The sequence below is a fragment of the Cuculus canorus genome, chromosome 3, assembly GCF_017976375.1.
Source record: "Cuculus canorus isolate bCucCan1 chromosome 3, bCucCan1.pri, whole genome shotgun sequence".
Lineage (NCBI taxonomy): Eukaryota > Metazoa > Chordata > Aves > Cuculiformes > Cuculidae > Cuculus > Cuculus canorus.
The window spans coordinates 15,399,722-15,416,256 of NC_071403.1; the positions used below are offsets into that span (position 1 = coordinate 15,399,722).

General features: G+C 38.8%; 1 protein-coding gene across 50 annotated transcripts in view; it reads left to right on the forward strand.

Moving 5' to 3' along the window:
- Positions 1–16,535, forward strand: part of RIMS1 (regulating synaptic membrane exocytosis 1) — a 327,910-nt gene that overhangs the window by 141,087 nt on the left and 170,288 nt on the right. For 49 of the 50 annotated variants that reach the window (XM_054061002.1, XM_054060958.1, XM_054060962.1 and 46 more), the window contains one exon: positions 1,499–2,370. In XM_054061002.1, coding sequence (XP_053916977.1) covers positions 1,499–2,370 — 872 coding nt within the window. The remainder of the gene's footprint in view (positions 1–1,498; positions 2,371–16,535) is intronic. The other variant, XM_054060978.1, reaches the window with a different exon arrangement.

Genomic DNA, 16,535 nt, shown 5'->3' on the forward strand with positions numbered 1-16,535 from the left:
GAACTTCATTCACTGCAATGAACAGGCTGGGGAGTGGCAAATCAAGAGAGGATAGTGTGATGAAACAGTTGCTGTTCTTTTGGCTGCTGCCTGGCAGATGGCAAAGCACAAGGAGGGAGCTTGTGGCAACTAAACAAGAGTCTGCAGTAGGAGATTCTCTTTTGACCAGAATAGTTATGTTTGTTTTGTTTCTTAGCTATTGAAGTTGAGAATGGATGAAGAACAGTGGCTGGTGACTTAGAATCTTACTAGGGCAGCAAAATGCTTTCTATTTCTGCTTTGCTCTCCAAAAGTGAGATAATTATGTTAGTGTTCAACACCTGTAACTGAGATGTTCAAAGGAAGTCCAAGGGTTCTTAATGGGGAGCATCTATGGTAAGGTCAGGTTCCATTTATTGCCAAAAACTCAGGAGGTGCAAGAGATGAAGAAAAAGGAGACAGGAGCTTAACTTGGATCGTATGTTAAATTTGCCTGTTCTGTCAGATGCACCTGTGGAAATCTGTACTATGTAATCTGAAGATGTATTGGTTGTGGGAGGGAATATTCAGTGCCACAAAACAAAGTCCTGGTGGCTTTGTCCTGGTGCAGGTTCATCTCAAATACTGTGTATTTGAACTGTGTTGAGCCTTGTTCAAAATTGATGGATTCATATGTGAACTGGTAAACAAAAGGGTATCTGGAATGATGAGAGAAATAAAAATATCCGGTATAAGGAGATTTTATGATTCTGTGGCTTGCTTATTCTTCCAACTCAGAGGAAAGGGCACAATCTTCATTATTCATTGTTTTGTTCTTTGACTGTATAGAGAAATAAATTACATTTTTCATCCTCTTCTTATTACCAGAGAAAAGAATGCAATTAAATAATCTCAAGGAGTCAATTTGCTTTTCTTTATATGCTTATGAAATGAGCACTTCTCTTTAGAGTTTTGATAAGATAATGCAAACTAGGTCAAATATTATTGTTTCTGGATATATTATCTTTTTTGCATTTTTTAATATCCACATTACTTCTTTCTGTCATGCCATTGTGGGAGATACTCCATTTGGTGGTGTTTACATCTGTACTGTCAGGGTGCCTAAAGTGAATTGTGTGTACATGATTAGTTTGTAGCCCTCATGACTGCTGCCAGAAAAATGGAGAACACGCTCCAATGCTCTGTCATAACACTGCAGATACTACAAAGATGACTTTGAGTCTTCCTGCTTATGAGGGTAGATTGTCTTTATTTGCATTTATCCTTCTAAATATTCTTTGTGATTTTACTTAAATTACAGATGGTTCAATTAATTATATTTTGGAAGTTGTTTGCTATTGGAAAATAAATGTACCACTGGAAGGATCAATAGAATTAATTCATGTTAATGGATCCAGTACCTTTCTATATGTTCTGCTGTAGCTTATGCTGTTTTATAATCTATTTACCATAACAGTGTACACAAGTATTTTTATTTTGAATTCAATTCCTCAAATTATTGTACTCCTTTTCATTGCAGGAAGAAGACAATATTGGTTTCAGACCAGAATGGCAAAGGTTTAAAAAGTGAGCGTAAGCGCGTGCCAAAATCCTCACTTCAGAAAGAAGGAGCAGCTGATGACAGGGAGCGTAAGGAACGGCACGAAGGTAGAAGGCTGGAGAAAGGCAAGTCACAGGACTACTCAGACTTGCCAGAGAAACTTGAGGAGGGCAAAGTGCCTGATGATGAAAAACAAAGGAAGGAAGATGAATATCATACCCGTTACAGGAGTGACCCCAATCTGGCAAGATATCCTGTAAAACCCCATCCTGAGGAACAGCAGATGCGCATGCATGCAAAAGTTTCTAAAGCACGGCATGAGAGAAGACACAGTGATGTAGCTTTGCCACACACAGAAATGGAGGAGGCGGAGGTACCCGAGAATAAATTAGGAAAACGCTCACAATTACAGGGAACTCAGGACAGAAAATCTCTTGTGGAAACTCAGAGGTCGTACTCTATAGACAGAACAGGTGATGTAAGAATTTCTGTTTCTAAACAATTAACTAATCATAGCCCACCAACTCCCAGGCATAGTCCAGTTCCTATAGAACACGTAGAATACAAGAACCACGATTCCTTTAAAAAACAGAGCCGCCTTGATCCTAGCTCTGCTATTCTCATGCGAAAAGCAAAGCGGGAGAAAACGGAGACCATGCTAAGGAATGATTCCCTTAGCTCTGACCAGTCGGAATCAGTGCGGCCATCCCCTCCAAAGCCTCATAGAGCAAAAAGAGGCGGAAAGAAAAGGCAGATGTCAGTTAGTAGCTCAGAGGAAGAAGGGGCATCAACACCAGAATATACTAGCTGTGAAGATGTGGAGATAGAAAGTGAAAGTGTCAGTGAAAAAGGTAAGGACCTTTATGTATATTATGCACATGGCCATGGTTTGGGGGAAAAAAAAAATCTGTATTCTTATCTCTTTTGCCTCTTTTTTAAACATACACCTTTGTTTTTTCCCCTTAACTTTCTTTTTTCTTCCACCTGAGAAATGTCTTATACCTGTTTACGTTTGGTTTACTGTTTCCTTTAGCATTCTTAGATAAGGTGGTTACAGATAGGATCAGCTGATGGGTTTCTCGTTCTCTTCTCTTTTTCACCTAGAATTGAATTCAAGGCTTCTGCTTGTTCTCTTGATATCTTTACTCCTTTCACCATTGTTTCACTCTTTGTATGCAGAATAATTTTCTGTGGATGAATTGAATGGAAAGTGAGTTTTGTAACAATCTGAGAAGACCATTATAAAGCATCATAATCTCAGTCTTAAGATGTGCAAAATTTTTCTACATTTAAAAAATATTTCAAGGATCTGCCAGAGTTCACTATTAACAAGGAACAGGGTATGGGGCAAAATGAGTGTTACATAGGAAAGAAATGAAAATTGCCTAACTTGTTTTCTAGATGAATGGCTCCCAAATTTAGAGCCATGCTTAAAATCTGTTATTTCATTTTGCCTTTGTTGATGGCAACACTCAGCAGTAAGGACTAAGTGTAGTAAAGTGTGTGATTTTACTCAAAGCTTTTCTAATGGATGAAGAAGTTAGTCAAATTAATGAATGGTGAACAGATAAAATAGGCATCATTAGAAAAGACTGTGGTAGAACCTACCACCTGTCTTATAAACCTAATTTGTCTTTAAGTGACACTACAGTGAGTTGAAGGCTCTTTGTGTCTGTGTAAGTGGGTTTTAGCTCTGTAGTTTAATTACCTGAAAAAAAATTACTTGAAAGTTTTCTGGTGGTGTTCACGTTCAAAAAGCCAACACCTTGTCTGCATCACCTTTTAGTTCCTGGCACTGTTTCCTGACATGTCTTTGATTCATGCGTGCTAAACCGTCTGTCTTTGTTTATCTGGTCTCCTGACGTCCCCTGAAGCTCTAGGTATACATAAAAACAGACAACATTTCTCTTTTATCTGATCTGAATAGCTGCTTTTGTTAACTTTCTAAGCACAAATGTGTCCATTCAAAATATGGAAGCATGTTCTTCTGTTCTTTTTTAAAGACAGATGATGATCATGCCCCTGAAATCTTTATCTAGATTCCACTTAGAAATAAAAATTCTCCGTTCTTTGACTGTAGGGATTGTCAAACACTGGAACATATCACACAGAGAAGCTGTATGGTCTCCATCCATGGAGATGCTAAAAATCCAAATGGAGAAGGTCCTGACCAGTCTTTTCCTGCTGACTCTGCTTTTGAGGTTTGAACGAGGGACCTACATAGGGCTTCTCTTAGAAGGCATAAATTGCATTCATACTTCATAGGATAACATAAACCCGGCTATTACAAGTGAAATCCAGACCTCATTTTAAAATTGAGAACAGCTTCTGCCTACTGCCATGCAAAGAGGAACGTAAATTAGATTTGGAGTAGTGTTTGAGGAAAAATATTTTCTTTAAAGTTTAAAACCAAGAATTAGTGTAGAACTAGTAGGTTTTTGTTCAGACAAAGTTCTACATAGCTTCTTTTATCCTGTGATAGATATAAGAGATATCCTAGACTTCTGTTATGCAGTCTTTGAAACCTGAAGACAAAATAGTATTGAAAATTGGAACAATGTGAACGGGTACTGAAAGCTGCTCATGTACTTTTACGTAAATAGATGTGGTAATGGCTTTATATCATGAAGGTCATCCAGTCCAACCCCCGTGCAGTGAGCAGGGACTACAGCCCTGCTAAAAGGTTTTTCCCTGTCTTTCTTATAAGCCCCCTTTAAGTATTAGAAGTCCACAATAAGGTCTCCTTGGAGTAATAATCACAGCTCTTTCAGCCTTTCTTCATACAGGAGGTGTTCCAGGCCTTTGATCATTTTGATCTCCTCTGGACCAGCTCCAACAGGTCTATGTCTTTCCTGTGCTGAGGGCTCCAGAGCTGGATGCAGTATTCCAAATGTGGTCTCGGCAGAGCAGAGTAGAGGATCAGAATCACCTCCATCAACCTACTGGCCACGCTTCTTTTGATGCAGCCCAGGATACAGTTGGCTTACTGGGCTGCAAATGCACATTGCCTGCTGATGTCCAGCTTCTCATCTACTAGGATCCCCAGGTTCTTCGCTGCAGGGCTGCTCTCAATCACTTCATCCCCCAGTCTGTGTCAATACTGAGGGTTGCCCTGGCCCAGGTGCAGGACCTTGCACTTTGCCTTGTGAATCTCATGAGGTTGTCACAAGCCCATTTCTCCAACTTGTCAAGGTCCCTCTGGATGGCATCCCATCCCTCAGAGGTGTCAACCTCACCACTCAGCCTAGTGTGATCCGCAAACTCACTGAGGGTGCACTCGATCCCATTGGCCATGTAATTGATGAAGATATTGAAAAACACTGGTCAGAACAGATCCCCAAGGGACACCACTCACTGATCTCCATCTGGACATTAAGCCATTGACCGCTATACTCTCAGCGTGACCATCCAGCCAATTTCTTATCCACCGAATAGTGAATCTATCAAATCTATATCTGTCAAATTTAGAGAGAATGATGTTGTGGGGGCCTGTGTCAAAGGCCATAGGGAAGTCTGGATAGATGGCATCTGTGGGTCTTCCCTTGTCCACTGATGTAGTGCTCCTGCACAGAAGGCTACTAGGTTGGTGAGGCAGGACTTGCCCTTGTTGGAGCTGCACTGGTTGTCTCCCTGTCCTCCATGTGCCTTAGCATAGCTTTCAGGAGGATCTGTTTAATGATCTTCCCAGGCACAGAGATGAGGCTGACAGGTTGGTAGTTCCCAGAGTCCTTCTTTCTACCCTTTTTAAAAAGAGATGAAATGTTTCCTTTTTCGCAGTCACCAGGGACTTCTCCTGACTGCTATTACTTTTCAAATATGATAGAGAGTGGCTTGGTGACTACGTCAGCCACTTCCCTCAGAACTCTTGGATGCATCTCATCCAATCCCATGGACTTATATACATTCAGGTTCCTCAGGTGGTCACGAACCTTATCTTTTACAGGGATAGGGACTTTGTTCTCCCATTCTACTTCTTGCAGCCCATCCCCTGGAGAGTTGTGAGAAGAGAGGTTGCTAATGAAGTCTGAGGCAAAAAAAGTTGTTGAGCCTTTTCCTTGTCTGTTGTTGCCAGCTTGGCGGACTCACTCATCAGGGCAGGTACACCGTCTCTGACCTTTCTTCTCTGATTTACATACCGGTAGAAACCATTCTTGTTTTTCTTTGCATCCCTCACCAAATTCAACTCCAGATGTGTCTTGGCCTTCCTGACCCCATCCCTATACAACCAGGCAGCATACCTATACGCTTCCCAGGATACCTGACCCTGCTTCCACTGCCTGTGCATTTCTTTCTTGCCCTTTGGTTTGAGCCATTTTGCATACTTATTGGTCATATTTGCCAAACGGTATTTTGTTCACACCACTTAGGCTTGAAAATATGCCAAATACTCGCATATTGTCAGCAAAGTGATAAAAAGCTAAGTAAAACTCACTTTGCATATCTACTAACGGATTTAACTGGGAGTGAGGAGGGCATGATGGAGTTGGAGCCTTGTTTGAAAGAAACGTCCTGAGATGACATTAGTTACTATCAGTGAAGATGTGATTGTTTTCTTTTAATGCCTTTCTTATGGTACTGAGAGAAACAGAGCAACATAATTCCATTTCATTCTTCTGACATTTTCCTTCTGCTAAGAAAGTGTTATGGGCAGGGATCTCACTTCATCTTGGTGTAAGTGCAGGTGTGAGGTAAGGGGTTGAAACCAGGAGGAGAGGACCTAGAGATCAGAAGGAGAAAGGGAGGCTGTGGTTTGCAAATGAATGTGTCGGTGCTGGCTCACCTCCATGAGGAGAGACTATGACCCCTTCCTCCGTCCTCTTCTGCTGCTTTGAGTGCTTGTGCTTACGGGTGCTCCCAGAGGGAGGAGAGCATAAATTAACTCCCTGCTCCAGTGATTTCTTCCAAGTGCTGTAGCATTGTTGGCAAGGTAGCTTGTGGATGAAGAGAGAAACCACAAATGTGCAGTAAGGTGTATAAATGGACCAAAAGCAAATATCAGGAAAAGGCTATAGAGATGAAGAGGCTGGTTTTAGATGTTTTTAGCTAAGCTCTTCCACTGAGGTATTTTAAATCTGGAGTGTAGGCAAGTCAAGTTGTACTGTAACAGGTGCTAGCGTATTTTAACATCTGTTCATGTGGATAGTTGGGCTTGGAGTTTTAAAAGGAACTGAATTTGTTTAAAAATGTGACTGAGCTTTAATTTAGCATAAAATAAAATACCTTTGCTAGGAAGATTGTTAGTTATTTGAAATTATTTCCATCTTATCTTCTATTCCTTATGCAGTAGTTTAGATCTACATCCGAATCAGATTTTAATGAAAATATATTCTAAAATGGCTCTCAGAATTTTGGTCAGTGGTAGCATTACTCAATACTATCAATATTCTGTGCTTTTGAGTAGCTGAAATTATTTACAATGTTTATGGAGTTGTAAATAAGTGCTTTTTAGTGTTGGGCAGTAAAAAATCTGGTTTTTCTATACGGATTATGTAAAGTGCATACATGCATATGCAAATGAAATATGCTGAGCATGATTAGGAAAAAAGTCATGGTGTTGCCAAGAAACCCAGCACTTCACTGAGATACTTAACCATTTAAATGGGAATGTCATGGGAGATATATGACTGAATTCACCTTTGAAAGTCTAATAAAGACTCTTTTTCTAGTGTATCATAAGAAAGTTGTAATTGTGTTGGACAGAGTTTGCAGAACAGCAGCGTGATTGACCAAGGTGTATAAAACATGATATGCAAAGAAAGATGGGGTGGATTGGAGCTGACTCGTATAGAAAAGAAAGAAAGAAAGGGAGCGAGGGGGAAGGAAAAAAAATAAAATTAAACAGACAGGGGAGGAAGGACTGGGCTTTAAATGGGAAAGAAGAAACTGGAAGGGAAAGAGAGTGAGTGCATGCTTCTCTCTTCCTCTGGTCTGCGAAGGAGGTTGAAGCTCACTGCCAGAAACCATGTCAGCTCTGAGGAAAGATAAGCAGAATTAAGTATAATTATAATCATGATGTCTTACTCAGTTGAAATAGTATTCCCGGAAATAAAAATTTATTTCTTCATAGCCTGCACTGAAATTGATGTATGTTAGAAATGCTGCTTTTGTTCCTGTGGCAGGGTCTGCGCCAAGGCAGGAAATCTGGGGCTTAATTCCACACTTAATCAGCACTGCTGATTGTAGCTTATAGTTTTTTGATAATTGTACTGGCCATTGCCAGTACATATATATGTAATTACAATCTGTTTTTTGAAAAGGAAAAAAGAAATGTACGTTTTGACTTACCAAGAGACAGGGAAAAAAAAGATGTCACAAACTGTTAAATCTTGAGTTCTCTGTTACATTTCTGGCAGTTGTCAAAGCCTTATCTTTTGTTACTGGTAATGTGCTCAGTTATCTTTGTTGCTTGATTTTTCACATCTTCACTGTTCTGTTAATTGTTTGTTGTCACTTACTTTTCTCTTACAAATTTAATTCATAAAATAGCAATGCATTTGTCCTAATAGTTATTTGTCCAGTAGTAAGGTGGATATTGTCATTACAAAAAGGGGGGATACTACAGCATGGAGGAATTAGGATCATATGTTCAAAGGGACTTAACACCTGACAAGCAGGATAGCTTTAATTTTGGGGGGCTATGTGAGTGTTTGGGCCTGTAGAGGTATCCAGGACTTTTCTAGGTTTCTCCACGCAAGACCAATTATCAAGAACATTCAGCAGTGAGGTTTTTCTTCCGTACAGAAACCACTGGAGATAGCAGGCACAAGATGAGCAGTGAGAGCTGAGGGTCGTGGGGCACTTTGTAGGGGTCTAAGATGGAGTTGAAAGATTTGAAACACTTTGACTATTTTTAGCTGCTGAGCACTTTTCGAAATGCACCTATGAAGTGAACTGGAGTTAAGAAGCCAGCCTGAAACGTGGCATGACGATGATCCTTTCCCCAACACTTGTTCTGCTATTATTTTGTATATGCTCATTTTTTTTTGTATACCATAGAAGTTACGTGAACTACTACTCAGGATTTACCATGATGCTTTTGATCTGAGAGCTGAGACAAAAGGTAACAGTGGGAAGGATAAACCGAACTGTGTTTGGTAAAGCTGCATAACTGTGGATGGTCTATACAGCACACTGAAGGATGAGTTTAGGTCTTAGGACTGAAATCCAAATCTGTGCATTTTTCCACCTTCATGGGGAAGCTGCCTTCCTTAGGGTGAAAAATAAAATCTTGTGAAAGAAAAAGGTAAATTAATTATTGTCTTATTATAGAATAATACATAGAGTTTATTTAATTTTAGAGTTAATTTTAGTTAATTATAGGCTTAACTAGGAACAAACAGTAAATTAAACAGCCATTCTTTGCCATCTTTGGGCAAGTAACAAAACACAGCACATTTCCATATGATGAAGCTCTTGCAGTCATTAATTGAAAGGCTGCATGGAAGCTGTCTGTTAGGATTTATTCCTGGTCTGTCTCCTGTCTAGAAATAATTGGGAGAGTGCTAACTGACCGTGGGCAGCGCTGTGCCAGGGGCTACTCTAATGACAGAACAAGAAAGACAATCCGCTTGGCACTGTCTCATACACTGGTATAGATGTAGTCACTGTTTCTTATTTGTTCGTCTGCCTGTTTTATTGCCTTGCATTTAAACTGCAGGTTCAGTGGAGCCTAGGGTTTCTTTTTTGCGTTTGTAAAGTCCCTAACTTGGTGAGATTTTTGGTCCATGACTGAGACTCCAGCTCGCTTTCATAAAAATAAAATGGTATGGTTATTTTATGCAAAGGCCTGTCATTAGCAAGTACACTTCTCTTCCATTTAACAGAAACAAGCAGAATTCTAGATTACTGTCAGGCATACTCCAGCACATTTGCATTCTCTTATGGTTAACTGCAGGTTGCCTACCACAAGGGACTCAACTGAGCCTAGGTTCGTGTTCTCACTACCTATGAATTTGCTGTTAGTCAGCTAAATTACCCTTTGGTTTGTCTGCTTGCTTTTCCCATCAAGTAACAAAGCAATTCAAACAGAGGGGTCTTCTACAGTGTTATTTCAAAGGGAAATGGGTTTTGTTTTGGCTTGCCCCTGAGCTTGACGATGCTTGAGGACAGGGCAGGGTTTTACAGTTTTATTTTCAGTTCGATAGTTGTTTTTGTCTTTTCTGCATAAGTTTGCTGTGAAAATAGAAAGTCTACCAGCAGGATATGCAATGTGTATTATGTAACAGAGATTATTTGTTGGCTAAAGCATGAAGTAGACACGTAGCACCTACATGCTGCTAGCCTAACTTAATAATTTCATGGCCTTCTTCTGCAGACATCCAGCTGGTCTAAATGTTAAGAAAGAGAGGTGAATTAGGTACCTTCTGAGACGCTCCAACACTTGAAATCTCTGCATTTGTACATCTTTCACTTCTTGAAATATCTCTCTCATGACTTCCTCATCTCATTCCCTTAACTGACTGCAAAAATAGTACAAGAAGAGCTTTCTAATTCTTAAACACTTTCATGTAGCCCATTTCAGGTACTGGAAGGTCGCTATAAGATTTCCTCTGAGCCTTCTCTTCTTCAGGCTGAACACCCCTAACTCTCTCAGCCTGTCCTCATAAGGAAGGTGCTGCAGCCCTCTGATCATCAAGATTCTTGTCTTCGTTTCACCCATAATACAAAGCTCAAAAGTTATGTTTACGAATGTGCATATCTCAGGCAATCTTGTTGGCTGTATTTTACTGTACCAGTAAATAAAACAGCCATTCTTTGACATCTTTGGGCAAGTAACAAAACACAGCACATTCCATATGATGAAGCTCTTGCATTCGTTAATTGTTACTAATATAGTTCTTTTCCTGAAAATGTGAAATATCTTTTCACTGGAAATGTAATCTAAAATATGAATGTAACTTCATCTGTAAATTCAATTGAACAATTTCTAAAACTTTGCTATTCTTTTGCTATGAAGTTTGTTAATTAAAAGCATAAATAAGCTAATAATTAAGAATGTAAAAAATATTTACCTAGTTTTATGGACCTGACTATATTAAACTTTCATGAAATTTTATTTCATTTTTGGTGATTATTTTTATGTTATGCTATTAAAAGAGCTAGGTGCTAAGAATTTATTTTACTGTATTGCTCAAGGAAGAAGTCAGCGTCACGCGTAGCTCTTTTTAACCCATTAGGCCACACATTCTTAACAATTAAAATTGTGCTTTATGAGCCACTAGATGGAGCAGTCAAATCTAACTGTTATCTGTCACACTGTTTATGCAAGACAATTTCTCTGTTAGTAAGAGAATTACTGAAAATTCAGGAACACCATCCTACTCAAACTGGTAATTTAAAAACCTTCTTTGGAGCTTATCTTCATGTGCATTTTTTCAGTAGGCAGATTTACGTTGTCCTGTTGGTTCAGTGCTGAGGATGGTATATGGAATGTATTCTATATATGGAAATTGCACTGACAAGTGTAGCTCTATGGAAGCAGTTATTCATTACAGGAGTTGAGTCCTTATTCTCAGAAAAAAGTAAACACAGCAAGAAAAAGTTACTCTTTTCTTGAAGATCATGTGCCAGGCTTTCAAAATTTTGAGAAACTTAAGAGATGCACATTTACAGATGACTATGTTTGTGCTTAAGAAATCTCGCTGACATTTTTGGTGTTTTGGATATTTTCTTCCTGCTTACGCAAAGCACATTTCCTTCCAACCTGATTTTTTTCTGTGACCTAATGCATAAGAAACACCTGTTTAATGAGAGCACACTGTGATATCAGGTTCAGCAATGCTGCAGTAAAGTAGATTTTGGGAGTAGAAAGAAAAGATGCAATAATGTATGTGAATGCTTTCATACTGTTTGTTTTATTGTAATTACAAAATGTTAGTAAGACAAGATTTTTTTTCCAAGGGTATACTTGTTTGTGAATATGAGGTCCGACATACAAAAAAAGAGACTCTGTCTGTAACTATTATTATTTAACAAATTAAGAAAATCTGCTATGATCACCTTCAAAATAGTTCTCTTCTGAGTTGACACTCAGCTGCATATGATGCTGCCAATGTTCGAAGCAATTCCACAGAGCATGTTTTGAAAGGCTGTTGAGGATCTCTGTTGTGTTTTATTTCAACACCTTCTACCAACAAAAAAATGGGTTTCCTTTTTAGCACCAACTTGATCTTTGGGAAGAGGTAGAAATTGCAGGGAGTCAGGTCTGGTGACAGTGGGTAGTCAAGCACAATGATGTTGTTAGTAATGCTCCACAAAGTGTTGTGGGGTTGGCGTGACTCTTATCCTCTGACCAAAGGTATGAAAGCATCTGTATTTAAACACAGCTCCACTCATAGTGAGTGAAGTAATAGAGGTGAGCCTTGTCTCACTGTGACGGTTTAAAACATGGTCCATCTCCTTGTCTCTTCTCTCCCACTCTTGTTTCCTGAACTATAGGGGTAGTCTTGGGGTTTTTTTGAGTCAGACCTCCTATACGTAGATGTTTCTGTGAATTATAATGTGCTCTGTTAGAAGGCACGTGTGCGTTGCAGTACATCTGTTGCATTTAAATCCTTCAGTTGTCATGCGTACTTGTAAAGCACCATCCCAGAGCAGTGTTAGAGGCAGCGAATAGAGCTACGTGTGAATACAAAATTCTGCAGTTTTTTGTTTTATTCTTTGCCTTTGTAAAGTATTTGAAAGTCAGACTGTTCTGCATTAAAGATTATCAGCATGTGTCACAAGAGAAGAAATGCCATTCTGATGCAGCTGGATACCGTCCTTGGAGTGCCTCACCCCTGTTCCCACATCTCAAGCGGGTTCTGCAAATCCTGGCACTGGGCTCCTGTGAATTTTGGGTAGGAATGACAGATAGCTTTTCAAAGTGTGGAGCTCATGCTGTGCAAAGAAGCACTCCCCAGCTGAGACTTTTAACCTGTGTGCACTTTATTCATACAGTTCTCACTGAACAAAATGCCTTTTGCTCAGGTGGTGAATACTAATCAGTGCCATGAGCTAAGGGCTACTGAAAAGTCATTTTTTTCCAATTCCCCAAAGTCCTGGATTGCTCAGAGATATAATGATAGTTCTTGTCTGTTGTGCTCTGGAGCTCTACCACAGCATACTGGTGTAAGTTTACATCAAAACACATGGAATGCCAGGTAATTCGATATTCAGTACAGGCTCAGATTTTACTTAAAACGTAGTATGAAAGCAACTTGCACTTACAGGTAAAAGTGAACCTTACCAAAGCAACTCACAAATATAGATTTAAATAGAGATGGGTTCTCAAAACTTTCTGGTGTTTGCTGTTTCTTCCAATTTTTATGTAACACATTGACCTTTATCCAGTTTTAAATCTCACTGCTGAGGAAATCTTAGAGAATGACTACAAACTGCTGAAAGGAGACATTAGGAAGATGTAAATTTTTGCTAGTGAGTAGATTTTTTTTTTTTTTAAATAAAAAAAGATACCACTTACATTTTGACTTCTTTTCAAAAGTTTCCTCTGAGATTTTAATCTATAAGTATCCTTTTCCTTTTAAAAAAATGCTATGACAACGGATAATGATACCAACTTAAGGCATGTTGTCAGACGTCAGTTATCTGTGCTATGCTGCACCTAATCTTACTTTGACCTAGAAAATTATAAGGATTTGGAACAAATTTTCTGGGAATGCGTAAATAACATGGGCACCATTAAACCTACATTTAGATGTGTGGGGTTTTTTTTGTTTTTTTTTGTTTTGCTTATTTCGATGGAATATAACATTTTTCAAGTTATAGAAAATGCTATTTAATTGAGATTAACCTGTTGAAATGGTCAATATGTATGGTACTACAGCTCTAATTCCCAGGTTTAAATCTGAATTTTTAGAATTAAAGAATATGGAAGGAATCTGACTTGTAGGAGGAACTGGAAATTAAACCATGTCTAACTCAGACTTGCACAGTAAGGAAAAGATAATGAGGGAATGTGAATTAAGTTGTCAAAGGTGTCCGGAGCTAGAGAAACAGAATGAAATAGTGACACATAAATATCTATCACCCTTCACTCTGTAACCTTTCAATGACAACCTGTACATAAATCACTTCAGGACAGGCATCGTCTTTTGCTTTCTAACACTGGGGAGAGGGGGAGTAAGTTTTGGAAGGAAAAAAAATAATTGTTTTAAGGAATTTTGGTGAAGTGTTGTGGCTGATTTAAATAAGAGGCTGTAATGACATTGTCACTGTAGGCTGAATCTCCTGTTTTTGCTGTAGCCTGGGCTTGCAGACAATACTCTTTGCACGGCTTCTCTTTTGGCAGAAAAAATCAGATGCAGGTTAGATGGCTGTGGTCTTTTCCTACAGGTAGTAACGTTGAATTGAGTTGAGCAATTTAGTTCTGTGAGTTAAAGACTGCACTTGAGCACAGCTATCAAAGGCAGGGCTGTCAAACAACCACTTCATGCCAGCTTACCCTGCATCACACAGAGAGGAGACTTTGAATATGGGTCTTCCACATCCATGTGCTGTAGGGCATGAGAGTTGGGAGAGATCTTTCTCTGTGGAGACATTAACCCAGCGACTAGAAATAGTAGTTCAAGTTGGGTACAGAAAGAATATTTTGATGCTATTGGTCAGTAAATTGGAAAGTCAGCGTCTGCATATTACTCATCATTTCACTGAATGATTGAACAGGAGCAATAGATGGCGAGGTGTTTCATTATTGGCTCTTGCATGCCTGTGTGCTTAAAGAAGGGTTTCCTATCATTCGGTCGAGCAGCGAAGCTCTTCTGACTTCCAGCAATCTTCCAGTCTGCTGCAAAATGTTGGGTGGTGTTCTGTAGGACTACCCTAAAAAAGCCATTTAGGAACAAGGTGGTAAAGATGCAGTACAAAATGTCACATAAACATTGTACCTAAGAATTCCTGCAACTGTATTAGAACCTATTCTCTATTGTAACTTGTTTTTTGATGTCTGGAGACCATAACACAGATCTTTTATGTTATTTCTTTCATTTCCTAAATTAAATTCCAACTTGAAGCATAGGATTGGGTTTGTTTGTTTGTTTCTTTCTTTCTTTCCTCCTTTGAATACCTTTTTCTGTACTACTGAATTAAGCTTGGGACTATTCTCTGGATTTCTTCTTCCAAAAACAGTGTTGTAAAACATTTGGTTTAGAGGAAAGCTGCATTTTCACACAGGCATAAAACTAAATAGTAAGCTCAATTCTTGGAATATGACCTCTTAAAACTTGACAACTAGTAGGGATGGATATCTATGTGAGGTTGTTCAATCTCATTTTCTTACAATGATCTTAGAAAGTTTTATAAATGTAGGAATAATGTGCATGGAATGAAATCTAGAAAAATTGTTAGCAGGAAGATTATGAAGGAGCTAAAATATGATGGTCAAAATCTAAGCATGGGATGCACAGTGTAGAGTAACTGAGAGGATAGTGGCAGTAGAATAGTTTGCAAGGGTAAAAACCCCTTGAGATTACATGGACAATGTCATCAAGGGAGGTGATTCTGCCCCTCTATTCCACTCTTACAAGACCCCAGCTGGAGTATTGTGTCCAGTTCCAGAATCCTCTACATAAGAAGGCTGTGGAGCTGTTGGAATGGGTCCAGAGGAGGCTACAAAGATGATCTGAGAGCTGGAGCACCTCTGCTATGAGGACAGACTGAGAGAATTGGGGTTGTTCAGCCTGGAGAAGAGAAGGCTCCAAAGAGAGCTTATAGCAACCTTCCAGTACCCAAAGGGGCTACAAGAAAGCTGGAGAGGGACTTTCTGCAAAGGTATGGAGTGATACGACTCTATGTCCTAATGAGGCCATGTCAGCAAAAAATGGATGTAGACAGTTGTGTTGTCCTTCTGCTAATTCTGTGCTACTGGGGACCTTGAAAGTCAGCAGTGACCTGTGATCTCAGCCGTGGCTTTTGCTGTTGACTGACAGGTGACGTAGTATGTGAAAGGCAGTGCACAGTATCTTGGTTTAGATTATGTGATCCAGAATGACAAGAAAACAACTTGATTAAAATGTGTTTCATTATTACTAATAGATCTATGTATTATTAAGATAAAAGAAACATAAGCTCTCATTAGCTTAATTATTTATATTTTATCCCTCATAATTTTGATTTGAATAGAAATTTAAATAGGTTAGTTCATTTGCTTTACTTTCTCACATTTTAGGTTTTTTGTATTTCTGAGGTCCTGTAATATCTCGAAATGCTGTAAAGAGATATGTATTTAACAGAGGAAAGCTTTCTCTGCCAAAGAATTAGTTTTATTGTTGTACAGTTTGGATATGATTAAATTAGAGTAAATTCTTTAGCAGTTTTTATTAGCTGGAACTCTCTAATCATCTGGCTTTCCCAAATATGCTGATATACAGGATCTGCTTTTCTCTTTCCTCTTGAATATGTAGTTTGGAATGCAAAATGTTATTTGTGTTATTTTATTAAGAATATATTTTACTTATATAAAATTACATTTCCATGCACACATCTATTATGTCAGAAAAATATTACATCATCCTGTTATTTTGTAAAAAATTGTAAATTTTTTCAAGGACCATTGAGTTTTCAGTGTGCCAGAAGTAAATCTGCAGCTTGGGAAGTTTTACATAACTTTAAACCAGCTACATTTGCTTTACATGATTGCTCCATTTACGCAGTTCATTAAAACTTGTTCAATGCACCACTGCTGAATATAAATAATAACTGCAGCAGTGGTATTAATTACTTAGGTACCTGAGTGTGTGACTACTTTTGGCTTTAAAGCACTAAGAAACTTCTTTCCTGTTCCCTCCAGAGAGGAAGGAGCTTTTTTTTTTTCCCATCTATTTCCTGAGGATTGTTAATTCTGGATTCCTAAAATCATTAACTCCTAGAGACTGAAACTGCTTGTCATTGCAGTAAGCGTGTATGAACTAATGCAGTAATCGATGCTTTCACTACACTGCAGAGATTTGTTTTGATGACAAGAGCTCTTGTAGCCCTGTTTGGTGTCACCAGTGCTGAATGTTTGACACTGCAGAATAAT